Below are 20,037 nucleotides of genomic sequence, written 5' to 3'. Positions count from 1 at the left end.
TATTCAAATCTCCTGTAACAGCTCTTGGTATTACCATATGTTCATGTTAGTTTACATTTCTGTTGGTTAGGGTTTTTATGCAACAGACTTTCATAGCATTTTCCAATCCAAATACTATATTTTGTTTCAATGGTTTTTATTACAGTTTTTGAATTGTAAAACAGAGTATAACAAATGAGATAATCATCTTTCGTGTACCCGGATATATGCACATGGCATATCATGCAGCATACAAAATCAGTGGCACAGTAAATGAATACATTGAAATCTATAAAACATACAATTAAAAAAAGAAAAAGAAGTGGAAAAGAAAGCATGTAGATATGAGAGTAATTACCAAGTTTATAAAAGTGGTATGATCAGTGTTCCACGCATTTGTCATCTCGCCCTAATGGCTCGTAGGCTTATCCTGAGGATGGGGCCATAGTCCAATCGCTACACAATAGGTGCTAGACAACCATGCTCTTCATATGTAATGGATTTTGGGAAACATAAGGGTGTTACATACAAGCATTTTCTCATGTATGTGTTTGATTAATTGAGTTTACAAAAGTCTTTCCTATATTAGGGACATCTGTGCTTTTCCCATGTCTTAGCATGGTAAGATTGGATGAAGCTAGTATTTTGCATCCTAGTATTCGAAACTTTGGTGGGATTGCGTGTAAGCCAATATTCAATAAGGCTAAAGAAGGAGCTTTCAGTACTACACAACCCACCAAAGAGGATATCATTTGAAATACAGGGTCGCAATATTGTAGAAGAAATGTGCAGCTCCACAAAACAGGTTGCAATGTACAATTTCTCCAACAGTTGGCTGTCCAGTTAGGATACATTTGAGCTAATCGGACTGGAAGATAATACAATCTCAATGTGATTTTAATTAGTGTCTTCGCATCTAAACTACATTTAAGTTCTTTATTAGAGATGAGCGAACGCGTTCGTCCGAGCTTGATATTCGTGCGAATATTAGGGTGTTCGGGATGTTCGTTATTCGTAACGAACACCATGCGGTGTTCTGGTTACTTTCACTTCCTTCCCTGAGACGTTAGCGCGCTTTTCTGGCCAATTGAAAGACAGGGAAGGCATTACAACTTCCCCCTGCGTCGTTCAAGCCCTATACCACCCCCCTGCTGTGAGTGGCTGGCGAGATCAGGTGTTCGCCTAATATAAAAGTCGGCCCCTCCCGCGGCTCGCCTCAGATGCCTGGTGAGTTAGATGAGGGACAGTGCTGTTTATACCGGAGCTGCTGTAGGGAAAGAATTGGTAGTTAGTGTAGGCTTCAAGACCCCCCAAAGGTCCTTATTAGGGCCACTGATAGCTGTGTGTTGGCTGCTGTTAGCAGTGGCATTTTTTTTTTCTCAAAATCGCCTCTGCAGACCGTTGCACCTGGCATTAGGGACAGAAGTGCTGCATAGGCAGGGAGAGTGTTAGGAGTGAGTGTAGCCTTCAAGAACCTCAACGGTCCTTTCTAGGGCCATATTTATCCGTGTGCAGTACTGTCCAGGCTGCTGTTAGCTGTGCTGCATTTTTTTTGGGCTTCTCAAAATCGCCTCTGCAGAGCATTCCACCCTCCATTGATACTGCAGGGAAAGAATTGTATAGGCAGGGCCACAACACAGTTATTATTCATAGAATATACGCAGTGCTGCCTTTTGGTGGAAAAACAAGTGAAAACAAATCTATTTGTCCAGCCTCTGTCCGTCCTTACGGGCGGTGGACACGTGTGAGCTGCGTGAAAAACATTGCTAAATCATACGCACCCAGCTACGCTTTACTGCTGGCTTCGCCATTTGCTTTCCTTAATTGGGAAAAAAAATACCTGCTCTGCCAGAGTTATAATAACTCTGCTACCCTCACGTTCTGTGACACATTAGCAGGGACACAGCACAGTTATTAAACTTCTCATGTTCATTGAATATACGCAGTGCTGCCTTTTGGTGGAAAAACAAGTGAAAACAAATCTATTTGTCCAGCCTCTGTCCGTCCTTACGGGCGGTGGACACGTGTGAGCTGCGTGAAAAACATTGCTAAATCATACGCACCCAGCTACGCTTTACTGCTGGCTTCGCCATTTGCTTTCCTTAATTGGGAAAAAAAATACCTGCTCTGCCAGAGTTATAATAACTCTGCTACCCTCACGTTCTGTGACACATTAGCAGGGACACAGCACAGTTATTAAACTTCTCATGTTCATTGAATATACGCAGTGCTGCCTTTTGGTGGAAAAACAAGTGAAAACAAATCTATTTGTCCAGCCTCTGTCCGTCCTTACGGGCGGTGGACACGTGTGAGCTGCGTGAAAAACATTGCTAAATCATACGCACCCAGCTACGCTTTACTGCTGGCTTCGCCATTTGCTTTCCTTAATTGGGAAAAAAAATACCTGCTCTGCCAGAGTTATAATAACTCTGCTACCCTCACGTTCTGTGACACATTAGCAGGGACACAGCACAGTTATTAAACTTCTCATGTTCATTGAATATACGCAGTGCTGCCTTTTGGTGGAAAAACAAGTGGAAACAAATCTATTTGTCCAGCCTCTGTCCGTCCTTATGGGCGGTGGACACGTGTGAGCTGCGTGAAAAACATTGCTAAATCATACGCACCCAGCTACGCTTTACTGCTGGCTTCGCCATTTGCTTTCCTTAATTGGGAAAAAAAATACCTGCTCTGCCAGAGTTATAATAACTCTGCTACCCTCACGTTCTGTGACACATTAGCAGGGACACAGCACAGTTATTAAACTTCTCATGTTCATTGAATATACGCAGTGCTGCCTTTTGGTGGAAAAACAAGTGAAAACAAATCTATTTGTCCAGCCTCTGTCCGTCCTTACGGGCGGTGGACACGTGTGAGCTGCGTGAAAAACATTGCTAAATCATACGCACCCAGCTACGCTTTACTGCTGGCTTCGCCATTTGCTTTCCTTAATTGGGAAAAAAAATACCTGCTCTGCCAGAGTTATAATAACTCTGCTACCCTCACGTTCTGTGACACATTAGCAGGGACACAGCACAGTTATTAAACTTAGATTATTCATTCACTAGAGGCAGTGGGGCCTTTCGTTTTCCAAAAAGGGAAAAAATTATATTTGGCCTGCAGTCTTGCGCCAATTTATTTCCTGCCTGTGAAATCAAATCACTGGTAATACAGCATGCTGAGGGGTAGGGGTAGGCCTAGAGGACGTGGACGCGGCCGAGGACGCGGAGGGCCAAGTCAGGGTGTGGGCACAGGCCGAGCTCCTGATCCCGGTGTGTCGCAGCCGACTGCTGCGCGATTAGGAGAGAGGCACGTTTCTGGCGTCCCCACATTCATCGCCCAATTAATGGGTCCACGCGGGAGACGGTTATTAGAAAATGAGCAGTGTGAGCAGGTCCTGTCCTGGATGGCAGAAAGTGCTTCGAGCAACCTATCGTCAACACGCAGTTCTGCGCCGTCCACTGCTGCAAATCCGAATCCTCTGTCTGCTGCTCCTCCTTCCTCCCAGCCTCCTCACTCCACTACAATGACACCTGCTCAGGAGCGGGAACACTCCCAGGAACTGTTCTCGGGCCCCTGCTTAGATTGGGCAGCAGCGGTTCCTCTCCCACCAGAGGAGTTTATCGTCACTGATGCCCAACCATTCGAAAGTTCCCGGGGTCCGAGGGAAGAGGCTGGGGACTTCCGCCAACTGTCTCAACAACTTTCTGTGGGTGAGGAGGACGATGACGATCAGACACAGTTGTCTTGCAGTGAGGTAGTAGTAAGGGCAGTAAGTCCAAGGGAGCAGCGCACAGAGGATTCGGAGGAAGAGCAGCAGGACGATGAGGTGACTGACCCCACCTGGTGTGCAACGCTTACTCAGGAGGACAGGTCTTCAGAGGGGGAGTCAAGGGCATCAGCAGGGCAGGTTGCAAGAGGCAGTGCGGTGGCCAGGGCCAGGGGTAGAGGCAGGGCCAGACCGAATAATCCACCAAGTGTTTCCCAAAGCGCCCCCTCGCGCCATGCCACCCTGCAGAGGCCGAGGTGCTCTAAGGTCTGGCAGTTTTTCACAGAGACGCCTGACGACCGACGAACAGTGGTGTGCAACCTTTGTTGCGCAAAGCTCAGCCGGGGAGCCAACACCAACAGCCTCACCACCACCACCATGCGCAGACATATGATGGCCAAGCACCCCACAAGGTGGGACGAAGGCCGTTCACCGCCTCCGGTTTGCACCCCTGCCTCTCCCCCTGTGCCCCAACCTGCCACTGAGATGCAACCCCCCTCTCAGGACACAGGCACTACCGCCTCATGGCCTGCACCCACACCCTCATCTCCGCTGTCCTCGGCCCCATCCAGCAGTGTAGTTCAGCGCACCGTTCAGCCGTCGCTTGCGCAAGTGTTCGAGCGCAAGCGCAAGTACGCCGCCACGCACCCGCACGCTCAAACGTTAACCGTCCGCATAGCAAAATTCATCAGCCTTGAGATGCTGCCGTATAGGGTTGTGGAAACTGAGTCCTTCAAAAGTATCATGGAGGCGGCGGCCCCGCGCTACTCAGTTCCCAGTCGCCACTACTTTTCCCGATGTGCCGTCCCAGCCCTGCACGACCACGTCTCCCGCAACATTGTGCGCGCCCTCACCAACGCGGTTACTGCCACGGTCCACTTAACTACGGACACGTGGACAAGCACAGGCGGGCAGGGCCACTACATCTCCCTGACGGCACATTGGGTGAATTTAGTGGAGGCTGGGACAGAGTCAGAGCCTGGGACCGCTCACGTCCTACCCACCCCCAGAATTGCGGGCCCCAGCTCGGTGCTGGTATCTGCGGAGGTGTATGCTTCCTCCACTAAAGCACCCTCCTCCTCCTCCTCCTCTGTCTCGCAATCAAGATGTGTTAGCAGCAGCATGTCGCCAGCAGTCGGTGTCGCGCGGTGTGGCAGCACAGCGGTGGGCAAGCGTCAGCAGGCCGTGCTGAAACTACTCAGCTTAGGCGATAAGAGGCACACGGCCCACGAACTGCTGCAGGGTCTGACAGAGCAGACCGACCGCTGGCTTGCGCCGCTGAGCCTCCAACCGGGCATGGTCGTGTGTGACAACGGCCGTAACCTGGTGGCGGCTCTGCAGCTCGGCAGCCTCACGCACGTGCCATGCCTGGCCCACGTCTTTAATTTGGTGGTTCAGCGCTTTCTGAAAAGCTACCCACGCTTGTCAGACCTGCTCGTAAAGGCGCGCCGGCTCTGCGCACATTTCCGCAAGTCCCACACGGACGCTGCCACCCTGCGCACCCTGCAACATCACTTTAAGCTGCCAGTGCACCGACTGCTGTGCGACGTGCCCACACGGTGGAACTCTACGCTCCACATGTTGGCCAGGCTCTATGAACAACGTAGAGCTATAGTCGAATACCAACTCCAACATGGGCGGCGCAGTGGGAGTCAGCCTCCTCAATTCCTTTCAGAAGAGTGGGCCTGGTTGGCAGACATCTGCCATGTCCTTGGTAATTTTGAGGAGTCTACCCAGGTGGTGAGCGGCGATGCTACAATCATTAGCGTCACCATTCCTCTGCTATGCATCTTGAGAAATTCCCTGCAAACCATAAAGGCAGCTGCTTTGCGCTCGGAAACGGGGGCGGGGGAAGACAGTATGCCGCTGGATAGTCAGGGCACCCTCCTGTCTATTTCTCAGCGCGTACAGGAGGAGGAGGAGGAGCATGAGGAGGATGAGGAGGAGGGGGAAGAGACAGCTTGGGCCGCTGCTGACGGTACACCGGCTGATTGCCTGTCATCCTTTCAGCGTGTATGGCCTGAGGAGGAGGAGGAGGAGGAGGATCCTGAAAGTGATCTTCCTAGTGAAGACAGCCATGTGTTGCGTACAGGTACCCTGGCACACATGGCTGACTTCATGTTAGGATGCCTTTCTCGTGACCCTCGCGTTGCACGCATTCTGGCCACTACGGATTACTGGGTGTACACACTGCTCGATCCACGGTATAAGGAGAACCTGCCCACTCTGATTCCCGAAGAGGAAAGGGGTTCGAGAGTGTTGCTATACCACAGGACCCTTGCGGACAAGCTGATGGTAAAATTCCCAGCCGACAGCGCTAGTGGCAGAAGGCGCAGTACCGAGGGCAAGGTAGCAGGGGATGTGCGTAGATCGAGCAGCATGTACATCCCAGGCAGTGCAACAGTCTTTAAGGGCCTGGCCAGCTTTATGGCTCCCCACCAAGACTGTGTCACCGCTCCCCAGTCACGGCTGAGTCGGCGGGAGCACTGTAAAAGGATGGTGAGGGAGTACGTAGCGGATCGCACGACCATCCTTGGTGACGCCTCTGCCCCCTACAACTACTGGGTGTCGAAGCTGGACATGTGGCCTGAACTAGCGCTGTATGCCCTGGAGGTGCTTGCTTGTCCTGCGGCTAGCGTGTTGTCGGAGAGGGTGTTTAGTGCGGCTGGGGGAATCATCACAGATAAGCGTAGCCGCTTGTCAACCGACAGTGCCGACAGGCTAACACTCATCAAGATGAACAAAGGCTGGATTTCCCCAGACTTCTGTTCTCCACCAGCGGACAGCAGCGATACGTAAGCAATACGTAGGCTGCACCCGCGGATGGAAGCTACGTTCTCTCTCACCATCCAAAACGGGGACATTTCTGCTTCATCAATCTGTGTCTAATATTCCTCCTCCTCCTCCTCCTGCTCCTCCTCCTGAAACCTCACGTAATCACGCTGAACGGGCAATTTTTCTTAGGGCCACAAGGCTCACTCAAATAATTTTTCAGAACAATTTTTATAAGTTTCAATGCGCTTAAAAGCATTGGAACTTTAACTTGAACCAATTTTTCGTTACACTGGGCTGCCTCCAGGCCTAGTTACCACTTAAGCCACATTAACCAAAGCGATTAATGGGTTTCACCTGCCCTCTTGGCTGGCCATGGCCAATTTTTGGGATGTACATTAGTACTGTTGATACAGCAATTTTTGTGGGCCCTCGCCTACAGTGTAATCAAATTAATTTTTAGCCCACCTGCATTACAGCTGACGTTACCTCAGCTGTGTTGGGCAATGCAATGGGATATTTTTATGTACCGCCGGTGGGTTCCAGGGAGCCACCCATGCTGTAGGTGAACACTGAGTTTTTAATACATCTGTACACTTCTAAAGAACCCGTCTGACTGGGGCATGCAGTGTGGGCCGAAGCCCACCTGTATTACGCACGACATTACTACCTCAGCTGTGTTGGGCAATGCAATGGGATATTTCTATGTACCGCCGGTGGCTTCCTGGCACCCACCCAGGCAGTGGGTCCACAGGGAGTTTAACCTACATGTGTCCACTTGTAAAGAACCCCAGTCTGACTGGGGCATGCAGTGTGGGCCGAAGCCCACCTGCATTAAGCACGACATTACTACCTCAGCTGTGTTGGGCAATGCAATGGGATATTTTTGTGTACCGCCGGTGGGTTCCAGGGAGCCACCCATGCTGTAGGTGCACACTGAGTTTTTAATACATCTGTACACTTCTAAAGAACCCGTCTGACTGGGGCATGCAGTGTGGGCCGAAGCCCACCTGTATTACGCACGACATTACTACCTCAGCTGTGTTGGGCAATGCAATGGGATATTTCTATGTACCGTCGGTGGCTTCCTGGCACCCACCCAGGCAGTGGGTCCACAGGGAGTTTAACCTACATGTGTCCACTTGTAAAGAACCCCAGTCTGACTGGGGCATGCAGTGTGGGCCGAAGCCCACCTGCATTAACCCTTTCCAGTCCACTGTGTGACCTGTGAAGACATTAGGGTTTAAGGCTGTACAGCTCCGTTGTTGGTAGACGTCCGTCGGGGTTCTCTTACTGTATATTGCCAGCCTCTCTGCTGTCGGAGCCTATCCTACGTGTCAGCTCATGCAGTACTGGCTTTAGCCAGCATATAGCGCCGTTGTATAACAGCAGAAAAAGAGTAAGCCCCCTAGGAAAACCATATACAAATTGGATTGGAAAGGGTTAAGCACAACATTACTACCTCAGCTGTGTTGGGCAATGCAATGGGATATTTCTATGTACCGCCGGTGGCTTCCTGGCACCCACCCATGCTGTAGGTGCACACGGACTTTTTACTACATCTGTACACTTATAAAGAACCCCAGTCAGACTGGGGCATGCAGTGTGGGCCGAAGCCCACCTGCATTAAGCACGACATTACTACCTCAGCTGTGTTGGGCAATGCAATGGGATATTTCTGTGTACCGCCGGTGGGTTCCAGGGAGCCACCCATGCTGTGGGTCGACAGGGACTTCACAATAGGGAGTTGTACCTGCCTGTGTCTATGAATTAAAAAGCCCGGTCTGACTGGGGCATGCAGACACCTTGACAGAATGAATAGTGTGTGGCACATAGGTTCCCCATTGCTATGCCCACGTGTGCAGCTCCTGATGGCGGTGGCACAGGATTCTATTTCTCATTGCTTCTGTACAGCATTGTGGGCTATCGCTCCGCCACTTTTAAAGAGGGTCGCTGCCTAGCCGTGCCAACCTCTGCAGTGTGTGCCTGCGGTCCCTCGTCATGGCAGATGCAATTCTAAATAGACATGAGCGTGGTGTGGCATGAGGGCAGCTGAAGGCTGCCCAGGGACACTTTGGTGTGCGCTGTGGGGGGAGAGGGGGGGCGGTTGGGCAGCATGTAACCCAGGAGAAGTGTCAGTGGAGTGTCATGCAGGCAGTGATTGTGCTTTGTTGGAGGTAGTGTGGTGCTTAGCAAAGGTATGCCATGCTAATGAGGGCTTTTCAGAAGTAAAAGTTGTTGGGAGGGGGGGGGGCCCACTCTTGCCGGTATTGTGGCTTAATAGTGGGACCTGTGAACTTGAGATGCAGCCCAACACGTAGCCCCTCGCCTGCCCTATCCGTCACTGTGTCATTCCCATCACTTTCCTGAATTGCCCAGATTTTCACACATGAAAACCTTAGCGAGCATCGGCGAAATACAAAAATGTTCTGGTCGCCCATTGACTTCAATGGGGTTCGTTGTTCGAAACGAACCCTCGAGCATCACGGGAAGTTCGTTCCGAATAACGAACACCCGAACATTTTGGTGTTCGCTCATCTCTATTCTTTATGTGTCAGTTAAAAGGCTCGATTCCATCTTTTTCACTGAACATTTGAGCAGGCTCCCTCTCCCGTTCCTTTAGTATATATATATATTTTTTTATTTATTTATTTATTTATTTTAATTATTCAATCATGCAATAAGGTATAGACAGGCTTTGGCCCTTTAGTTCCTCTGGAAAATATCTTGAATATGTTTAAGTTACCCTGAAACAAAGGGGGCTTATTAGCCTTTTAAAACATGGTGGATTTGTAAGTATTTGCAGTGATCTCCAGGGTCAAATGGTGCTGAGACACTAACTGATCATATGGTGCAAGTGATTGTGCCAGATTGAAGATGCCTGATGAGATCCACTTAGAGATATTCAGGTAAATGATACCATATTGCAGCAGTTCCAAGGAATATATTCCCTTGGAAAAGGCCCTTGGGGTTTTGCATGGTTGTGAAATATTTTCTATGCGGTTAGGGCTGTCTCACACAAGCATATGGTAGTTGCGTATTACGCTCATGGGTATTGCACACGTAATGCGCTATACCAATATCGCATAGGCTGCCATGTTGCCCTTCACACAAATTGCACCTATTATGTGCTCAAAAAAATTGTAGCTTGTTTTATCTTGGTACGTATTACACACATACACGCCAAGATAGTGCATTGCAGTGGGTGGCCCTCAGCCTGCAAGATACGCTTATATGAACCCCGCCTTAAAGAGATATGGGTCAGTGGGGAGAGATATAATGGTATAGGTAGTTGACACAAAGGGAATAGATTTAATTGAAGCAGGAGTCTGAGTTCCAAACCTCCACAATGAGGCAAACTGAGATACATGCAAAGTTAGGTTGTAATCGTAAATATCAGGAATGCCCAGTCCTCCTACCTATCTGTCTTTTATAAGCATTTTATTAGTTAGACAGGGTCTCCACATCCCCTAAATAAATTGTGACTACAATCGATTCAGAGCTACAAAAACATGTTTTGGCAGGACAATGCAGAAATGTGGAACAAATATAGTAATTTTGGTAATAAAAGCATTTTAAAAGTAGCTACTCTTCCCAGCTGTGATATCTCGAATTTATAAAGTCTTTGAGATTCTTCCAGTAACACCTTTTGCATGGGCTCAAAGTTATATTGGTATACATTTTCGTGTAAATATGTGGTACCCAGATATTTGATACCCCCAGTCAAATTAATACTTTTTTGGAAATAGTGTAATATATCTTCAGAAATGTTCATTGGTAAGAGCTAGGATTTTTGTGCATTTATTTTGTAGTAAAAAATCTTGCCAAAATCCTTGATAACCTCGAGTGCAGTATCTAGAGCGAGTATAGGGCCTGTTAGAGTTAATTAGAGATGAGCGAGCACCAAAATGCTCGGGTGCTCGTTACTCGAGTCAAACTTTCAGTGATGCTCGAGAGTTCGTTTCGAGTAACGAACCCCATTGAAGTCAATGGGCGACTCGAGCATTTTTGATATGAAGTGTTTATGGTCTCCAATTAGGACTCCTTTGAGTGAGGGCTTTTCCCTTAGGGCTTGGTCTAATGGTTTTAATGATAATATGAATATCAATGGGGACAAGGGTCAGCCCTGCCTAGTGCCATATAGCTTGAAAAATAGACCCCTCAAAGCCTATTTTACTCAAGGCCTTGAATCCATATGCCCAATTTATGCACTCAAATGCCTTTTTGGAGTCCAAAGCTAACAAGACTGCAGGGATTTTCTTAGACTCTGTAAAATGGGTAATTTTTAGTACTCCCCTTAGTGTTATCTGAAGCTTGATGGACTTTCATGGATCCTACCTGATCTTTCCCAATTAATATTGGCCAAATAGGTGCCAATCTGAAGGCCAGTATTTTTGTGTACATTTTTATATCTGTGTTTAGTAATGAGATGGATGGAAAATTGTATTCCTAAATAGGGTTTTTTCCCTATTTAGGAATGGTGATTATAAGTACTTGTTGGTTTTCTTTTAGAAATGAAGCCTCTATGCTCAGCAGCTGAAATGTTTTTCCCATATACGGAATTAGAATTGCCCAGAAGATTTTGTAATAAGCCTTTGTCCATCAGGGCCTGATGATTTATCCGCTGGCAAGGAGTTAATATGTTCAAGCACTTCAGTTACTGAGAATGAAGAGTCAAAAATTCTCTCTGAGCTGCAGAAAGGGAACATAAATTCATCTTTAGTAAAAATGTTTGAACATGATGGACCGCACTTGGAAATGTGAAAGGATCATCTTTTAGGCTATATAGGGCTGAATAGTCGTTTTAAAATGATTTGCTATATCCATTTATTGTCCATTTCTGTGTGTTATTTGGGCTTAATAGGTATGAGATCCAAGATTTGAGATGCCAAGCCTTAAGATGAGAAGCCAATAGTTTCCCAGATTTGTTGTTTTGTGAGCAGCATTGGGCTTTGATTCTTTTTAGTTTCCTCTCATAATTCTGAAGCAATATATTTTGAAGTGCCTATCTGTATTAAAATAATTCTTCTGCTTTTTGCCTTGTGTTAACTTATTTTGTGTTTCAAATACTTTAATTTTATCGAATATCTTCTCTAATAGCTTGGTTCTTTTTTTTAATATAGTGTCCTAATCTTATGAATGGGCTTCTTATATACGCTTTGTGTGAATTCAATAGAACATGAACATGCATTATTATTAAAATATTCCCTTATGTCCCTTTTAAGAGTATTCCTATGTTCTGCCTGAGATAACAAGGTCGTTACTTTACCATAAGTATGTTGTTTGATTATATTGTTCCACAATTGCTAAGGATATCGCTGCATGATGGGGCAATGTAATTGCCTCGATCGCCGATTTCTGAGATAGCAGTAATAAACGTCTATCAATTATGAGCATGTCAATCCAGAAGTAACTGTTATGCACATATGAGTAAAAGCAATAATCTTTCTCAGAGCTATGCATAGCTCAGCAAACATCAAAAAGCTCCTATTTCCACAATATATCACCCAGGGACTAGACATACATAGGCAGTTAAGAGATTGTATCTATGCTAACATCTGAACCGGTGTTGACCAACTGCTTCAGAGCTGCAACATTTGTTTGGGAGTATACAGTAAGTTCTCAGATGTTTCCTGGTTTGGTCATCCATAGTAACACACCAACAAGGCATATGAAGCAGCAATGTGGTTGCTTACGGGATTTTACAGTGTGCCAATCTCCGGTCATATGTTGAAGAATTTGGTGAGGATTTTTGGCAGGTAAGGAAACATTTAAGTTCCATTGCTTTATAAAGCAGATTCGATCTTCCAAACACTTGGCAACAAAAATAGTGTTGCCCTTAGTGATCAGGAGCCATACTGGAAATCTCCATCTATATGGGATTTTGTGATCGCTGAGTGTTGTTGTGACAGAGAGTAATTCTCATTTTTGAGCCAGTGTTTCCGCAGACAAGTCTATGTACAAATAAGAAGATTGACATGACCCAGTTAGAGGATTTGCTTTCCTAGCAGCATCCAGTAAGTTCTCCTTTAAATGGAAGAAGTGAATATGAGCCAAAACATGCTTCGCTACATGATCCTGTTTAGGGCAAGGGAGTCTATCCACCCTATCAATTATCAATCAAGTCCTTTACTCAACACTCTGGTAACAATGCTTTTATGAGACTCTGTAGATACTGCAGAAGTTCAGAGGGAAATTTTCTGGAATGTGCCAGCAATTGGGATACATGAAAAATCTCCGCTAAGGGTGAGGTTGCACCAGTAGTATGTGATAAATTGCTCACCTTTGCATCAGATGATACTTCCAGAGTGTCCGGTCTCTGCCTCTGTTTTTGTAAGGAGAATTTATGTGTTTACCAAGGAGAAGACAATCTCAGATCTCGTGTAGAAGTCTAGGCCCATAGGAGAAATACAAATCACACCAGCCTTGTTGTGCTATCAAATGATTTCTAATGTATTCAAAGTTGTATGTGGTTTATATACCATAAATGACATCACAGGGAAAGTATCTACCTCCAAGAATAATTAGAATACATGATGGGCTACAACTAAGATGTTTAACATAAGCTACACCTTTTAAGGTGTAACTATAACATACAAAGAAACCGTTCTTATGTCAGTGAGAAGGTATGCAAGGCAGGCAGTCTGAAAGACTATCTTATCTTCTCTCTGTCTTTATCGGTACCATTCACTGGTATATAGAAAAGGTTTCGTTTATCCCCTTCACTACTTATACTAGCAGCATGCTATATCTTCCTAGTCTACAATCTAATAGCAAAACAATTCACTGATACATTGATCTACAATTTTCTTAACAGTTTTTCTGGGCTAGCAGAAAAAGAAGAGGCTGCAGCCACCACGTGGCTGAGTAGTCAATGATGATGATATTGCTGTAGAGACTTTTGCTTGGTATCTGCAAGGCTGCTCTCCAAAGTGTTGTGTGCAGAAGCAATCGGAACAGCGTGGCTGGGAAGGAAAACCTCGCTATAAGTAGTTTCGAACCTGTATCCTCGCTGCTGCTCCATAGAATCAGTCCACTCAGGTGAGCACTCCACGGGCTCTGAAGTAGGAGAGCTGCCCTGTGAGTTTCTAGCTGTGCTATCTTGATATCACTAAGAGGACTAGGAAAAAAAATATTGGGCTTGCCTGAATTACTGGCCAACTGCTTTTCCCTCTGCAGCATCCTGGAGGTATAAGCAATAAGTGAGGCCCATGTAGCTATTTTTTTCCCTCTGTAATGTTGCTTTTGGGCCCTGGTAGTTCAGGGGCTCTGCACTAGGCAGTCATTCAGTCTGGCAGCCAAGCCACATTCCCCCAAATGCTATATTTTGGAGTTGGGATTGCGTACTATGATGTACGTACAGGATCATGTAGAGGCTGAATAGTTAACACATCAGTGGACTTTAATAAAAATTACCATACTGCAACAAGTTAAAATCCTGATGAAACACAATCCATTGAAAGATCAGTGTGTATTTTTATAAAATGCTTTAAAAGAACAAACTGGAAAAGTTTTTAGCTAAAATAGAAGACATGCAGAACAATAAATAAACCAAAATATGTAACAAATAAAGGTCTTGTAATTTCTGAAATATTTAAAAAAGAAATGAGACAAGTCTAAGCAGGATACAGCATTTTATTGCATAAAAGCAGTCTAAAATACATGGCAGCACTTGACTTGATAAAAAAAGGTCAAAAAGAATGTAACATTTTCCACAGTGATCCTAAGACAACTTCCATCACAGTTTGAAGGCTTGCGCATATGATGTTACAGAGAATGTGAACACTTTGGTCCATGAAGGCAAGTAAATATATTCTAAGCTCCAAACCCGTCGAAACCTCAAGTCATAGAAATATCAATATAGAATATCTTCTCTCAGGTAAGGCAAAAGTACCCAAACCAAAATATCAACAACTTAAAGGGGTATTCCCATCTTCCTCGTTCTCCTGTCTCAAGCTGTTCTGCTGACCTCCTCTTTCCCGTGTCCTAAGGTTGTGGGTGGTACTAAGCCCGGTCATTATATGACAGCAAGCTATGTGTGTGCGCTCCTGATGTAATAGTATACTAGCAGCATCGACAGTTAAAAGCATTGGATGTACTTGCATTGTTACATTGATACTGATGTCCATACAATATTTCCATGTCAGCAGATAATGGTCCTGATGTTCTTACCCAGCTCACTCTGAAGACCCATTCACATGGGAGTATTTTTGGTGGTGTGTGTCTGTTCCACAGCAGCATTCAACCTTATTATAGCCTATGAGGCTATTCAGACGGCCCATGTGAAAAAATGTCTGCTTAACCTATTCTCGTCCATTTTGGAGAATGAAAATAGGACATGCAATTTGCATGGTCCATGCAGAGCAAATTGCACGTGGACAGGTGTCAATGTGCTGTCCTAATGCCACACATGTCCATGTCATTAATCTAAACTGTTGCTTCTCTATTTCCATATATGGTGCTTAAGCACATAGACATTGTGACAGCCCTGATAAGGACTTTGATGTATTCTTAGCGGTGTGTGGGTGCCAAACTTCTTCACTTCTACTGCAGAGTGGAGAGGATTGGCGGGACAAAGAGATGAACATGATGGCTCTCAGGCTATTCCACATGCTGAGATCTGTTCTATGCAGAAAGGTGGCTGGTCTGGAAGCTATTGTGAATGAACCTGGGCAAACGTCATAGAATGAAAGCAAGAGCTTCTATACAAGCATGGCCACCACTGCAGGAAGAGGTGGTGTCCATGGCCAACGAAAACTATACGTAAGCAAAGAAAGGGGCCTGGGCAGAATAGAAACAAAAGGGAAAAAGAAAGGTGTGTGTGTGTGTGTGTATATATATATATATATATATATATATATATATATATATATATACTTGACCTATGGGAAAGATTGAGATAAGGTCAATGAGATGGGACTACCCCTTTAAGTACTGATCCAGACAGCAGGGATTTTAGATTTGCAAATGCAAGAAAAGCAAATTCTCAGCACTAAAAGAATTAGAGACAAAACGTAGAGACGAAACATGTTTAAAAAAGAGAGAGGACAGCCAATCCCCTTGATCGATGTGATCATATTTTATTTACACAGTATGTCGGAGTGTTATATGTAAATGTAAACAGTTATTATTAATAAGATCCTTGGCAATGTATTGGCATGCATTTCAAAATCCTTAAAATCTCTATGAAAAGTTAATATTCTCAGGCACCTACAGTATATTGAAGAAGTTTTCATTACAGTATACCATAGCTGCCCAAATCTTATTCCTTTGTTCAAGTATCTATGTAAAATATGTCCAAGCAGATAAAGTGCAAAGTCTGTAAAGTTTATATAAGCAGTGGATAGGCCTCTGTGAAAAAAAATCATATGTACAGTCAATACATTTCAACAATCAGTGTTATAGTGTTCAGATACTTCTTTCTTTCCTTCCATGAAACATAGATAATTACACACATTAAGAAAATAATATTGTTTTTCCAGTCCTGGATGTCTACTGAGTATCAAGTGCAGAGTAGATAAATACTTATGATATACTTTGGTTAATGTAAATTTAGTATAAATACTCATGGCTTAGCATACGACCAGCATTTTGTTCAGTACATTCTATTGGTTTGGTACAGGATAGTTCACACAGAGGCAGAGGCGTAACTTGAAGCTCCTGGGCCCCAATGCAAAATCTGGAACGGGGCCCCCAACTATAATGCTTTATTCATAGTACTGGGCTCCCTATATGGAGAAGAGAGGCCTAATGGGCCCCCTAAGGCTCCTGGGCCTGGGTGCAACCACATCCCCTGCATCCTCTATAGTTACGCCCCTGCACAGAGCATATACACACAGATGTAGCCCTTGTAGCTGACACATTGACAATGGCTATTTAGTTCAACGGTGCTGATGGAAGAGTAAATCATAGTGTCAATCTGGTGTATACCTTGACATACAGAGTGTACATCTGTGTCTGTGCCCATTTCCATGTATGAATAACTGAAATTATGAATATGGAACTATGGAAAGTTAAATATACATTACATTTTTATCATATTAATAATAAATGGGTAAATTCCCGACTATAGTGTAGAAATTAAATGTACAGACATCTACTAACGAACCCTGAATCCTTTATTAGAGGTATAGTATTGCATTATGACAGATAACATACTTTACTGGCTGTTGATGCCAAGCAACACTTCAGAAAGAAGTTTTCTGGGGTTTTATAAAAATTGGCTAACATTAGTAAATGTGATAAATTAAAAATAATCATTACTTGAATAAATTCACTGCTGCTGCAGTACAGTCTTCATCAGCCTTCAAGTGCTTTGCTGAAGCCATAATGTACCACATCAATAATGTGTCGTACATCCACATGACTTAAGGCCAGTGATGGACTGCAGTGGTCATTTGGATGTACAGCAATGGTAAGCAAAAATCAAAAGCGACCAATGGAGTGGTAGCGCTGGATCAGCTGGTGAGTTAAGCAGTGAGTCAGTGAGTAATGGTTATTTTTTATTTTAATACATTTCTTTTTGCTAACTCTTGGAAAACCCTTTTAACTCTAAATTTATGAACTATGTATTAAATGAGAACTCCTATAAATATATTGGGGGAAGCCTGCATGACCATCTTATATATAGGGTGATCATAATTAAACTAGAGCTGTTCAGAGGTCTCCAGGGAAAAAATAAGGCGCTTGAAGGGAAGCAGATCTGTAAAATATATTCTAAAATCAAATTCCACCGATTTTTTTTTTTGGGGGGGGGAGGGGGTGGTAGTGGCAGGAAGAAGAAATTATTAACTTTATGCACCTTTTCAAGTTGTGTCCCCAGGGGAGCAGTGGTAGAAACAGTGCCACTATTATGTTGTCTGGAAGGGTACATTTGGTCACTTCCATAAAGTTCTAACATGCAATAATAGCATATCAGAAGTTTAAAACAGTGGAAATCTGAGCACAGTAGTTAAAGATGTATAATGCTCAGTTGAGTTGTGTAATAAATTCTAGCCATTTACTTAAATAGCATCCTGACATTTCTGATGGTGACCCTGGTCCTGCAAGACTCTAAAGCAGTGTATTTAAAGGGGTTGCACCACAATTACCTTTTATTACCTATCCGTAGGATAGGTGTAAAAGTCTGATCGGTGGAGGGTCCCACTGCTGTGACCCGCTGATCCCAAGAACAGGGGTCCGGGTCCCCCTCTCCTCCTTACTGTGGGTTTACTGCACCTTCCATAGTGAGGAGGAGATTGAATGGAGCAATGGCCATTCCATTCATTTTCAATGTGACTACTGGAGATAGCCAAGTAAAATGTAATTCTGGTACATCCTTTTTAAGTTGGCAATTATTATATATTAATATATGGAGTTCCCATTCAATAATATTCACCTATGCTTGCACAATCCAAGTTTATACTGAATCAACCTTGACTTGATTATTATTTGTTAACATTGGCGATGGTTTGCTTTTAATCTTCTCTGCTCCATCATTAGAACTGTCTTGAAAGAATATCTTTGCAGTACAAATGGAGATGATAATCCTTTTGTATTCCCTCCTGAAGTTTTGATTCAGGAGACCATATACGATAGCATTAAGGCAACTGTTGAAATATGCCATGTAATAACTGCCAACAAACAACCATTCAGGGATTCTAGGTAGAATCATGTCCGGGTTTACAGCAACAGCCAAGCCTATAAAGTTCAATGGAGCCCAGCAGACTGCGAATAACACAAATACCACAAACATTGTCAAAAAGTTCCTGAAGTCATGAGGTTTAAGTTTGGGCTTGTTATCTGGTTTTACCCTACGTCTCACTTGAATAACTAAGATCCATATGCGTAAGTAGCAAAAAGTTACTATAGTAATTGGGAGTATAAAATGGAAAAACACCACTGCAATGGTGTACGCTGAACTAACAGACTGTGAGAATGTACAGGAGTAGATCCGGGCATCATATTGTAATGATCCAACAAATAAATTTGGCACAATGGCAATGAATGTTAGCACCCAAATCAGAATCACATAGAACAATGAATTTTTGTCACTGTACAACTTGTCATATTTGAGGCTATGACAAATGTAGCAGTAGCGGTTGATTGCGACCCCAGCAATGTTGAATATAGATCCTATGACGCTTATTCCCATTAAGAATCCACTAATTTGGCAATGTAGATATCCAAGATTCCACCCTTTTCGAAATATTGATGTCACTACCAAGGGATATGGGTAAATGGCCACCACCAGGTCTGCCACAGCCAGGCTTACGACAAATATATTTCCTGCAAAAGAAAAATATATACACTTAGAAAAATAGGCACATAATACTTTTAGGTTATGTGTATCATAATTAATCACTTAACTAGAAGGAGATCTACAAGAGAACGCTTTAAACATTCTATACGCATGTCATCTTTCTCAGTTTATTATACTCCAAGTAGAGCTTTGCTAGTAAGCACAAAATTGAAATTACAGACTTGCAAATATAAACCTTTATTTTTGGATGACTCAATGGACATCCGTAGTTTTTCTCAGTTCCTTAAGTCAACATGAACCCAAGATAGGGATGCTTGTTGTCACCGAGAGTGTTATATTCTGAAACTATGCTGTGCTTCAGAGTAAATACACTTTTTAATTTTTACTTGGAGCTGAGCTCTGAGTCATGGGGGTGGGCTGTGCTGGCCATGGCCGACTGGGTGTATTCAGAGTGATAGCTCTTTCCCCTTTTGTCTTCAGGGAGAGAGCTGTCAATCTTCATGCATTGGGCAGGAAACGGTCAGCATTGGCCAACCCTAGTGACTCGGAATTCAGCTCTGAGTCAAACTTCAACGTATATTTATTCTAAAACCTCAGTGTTTCAGAATGAAACCCTCCAATAGGCATACCTGTTTTGGGTTCATGTTGCCCTTGGTTCGGGCAGCATGAACCTGATGACACAATGCCTTTTGTAACAGTCCTAGGGGTCTTCAAAAAGGGAATCTTCCATTTCCCTGTTTGCAGTGACATGGTGGACTATAGAGCAGAAGCTAATGTATACACAATGCTTGGCACAAACTGCATATTTGTGTACACTGAAAACACTGATGTAGATAGTTTTTAAAGAAAAAGGTAAATTAATATTAGCTTACATAATTTACTATTGCTACATTTTACTTTTTTATAGGCAGAAGAAGATGGTGAGTTGATAGACTGGAGCTTAGTGAAAGTCCTTACAGGAAATCCGAGGTCTCAAATCTATCTCCAATTTAAAGGTTTGTTTACACATACCAGAAAATGGTGCAGATCTTCCACGGTGGGAAATCCACACCAAAATCTGCATCCTTTTCACATCAAAATCCCTAGCAGTGCATTTTTTGATGGGGAAAAGCTGCAGCTTTTGGTGCCGGTTTTCCGCTATGTGTTTTCCAAGAGAAAACTATTGGTGACCTATACTCCAGACAGGTCACCAATACCAGATCAGCAAGAGTCTGCCAATATTGACTCCAGGCACTTAGCTCATCAGATGGAGCTATGGATGGCTGGGCCTGTCAAA

At 44.2% G+C, this 20,037-nt stretch overlaps 1 protein-coding gene across 1 annotated transcript in view; it reads right to left on the bottom strand.

Annotated features, from left to right (window-relative positions):
* Positions 1–17,918: 17,918 nt before the first annotated feature.
* MTNR1A (melatonin receptor 1A) overlaps positions 17,919–20,037 on the bottom strand; it is a 221,439-nt gene continuing 219,320 nt past the window's right edge. Inside the window, exon 2 of the mRNA XM_066574660.1 lies at positions 17,919–18,787. Coding sequence (XP_066430757.1) covers positions 17,919–18,787 — 869 coding nt within the window. The remainder of the gene's footprint in view (positions 18,788–20,037) is intronic.

Source organism: Eleutherodactylus coqui, chromosome 7, assembly GCF_035609145.1.
Source record: "Eleutherodactylus coqui strain aEleCoq1 chromosome 7, aEleCoq1.hap1, whole genome shotgun sequence".
Lineage (NCBI taxonomy): Eukaryota > Metazoa > Chordata > Amphibia > Anura > Eleutherodactylidae > Eleutherodactylus > Eleutherodactylus coqui.
This window is presented reverse-complemented; position numbering and strand designations above follow the sequence as displayed.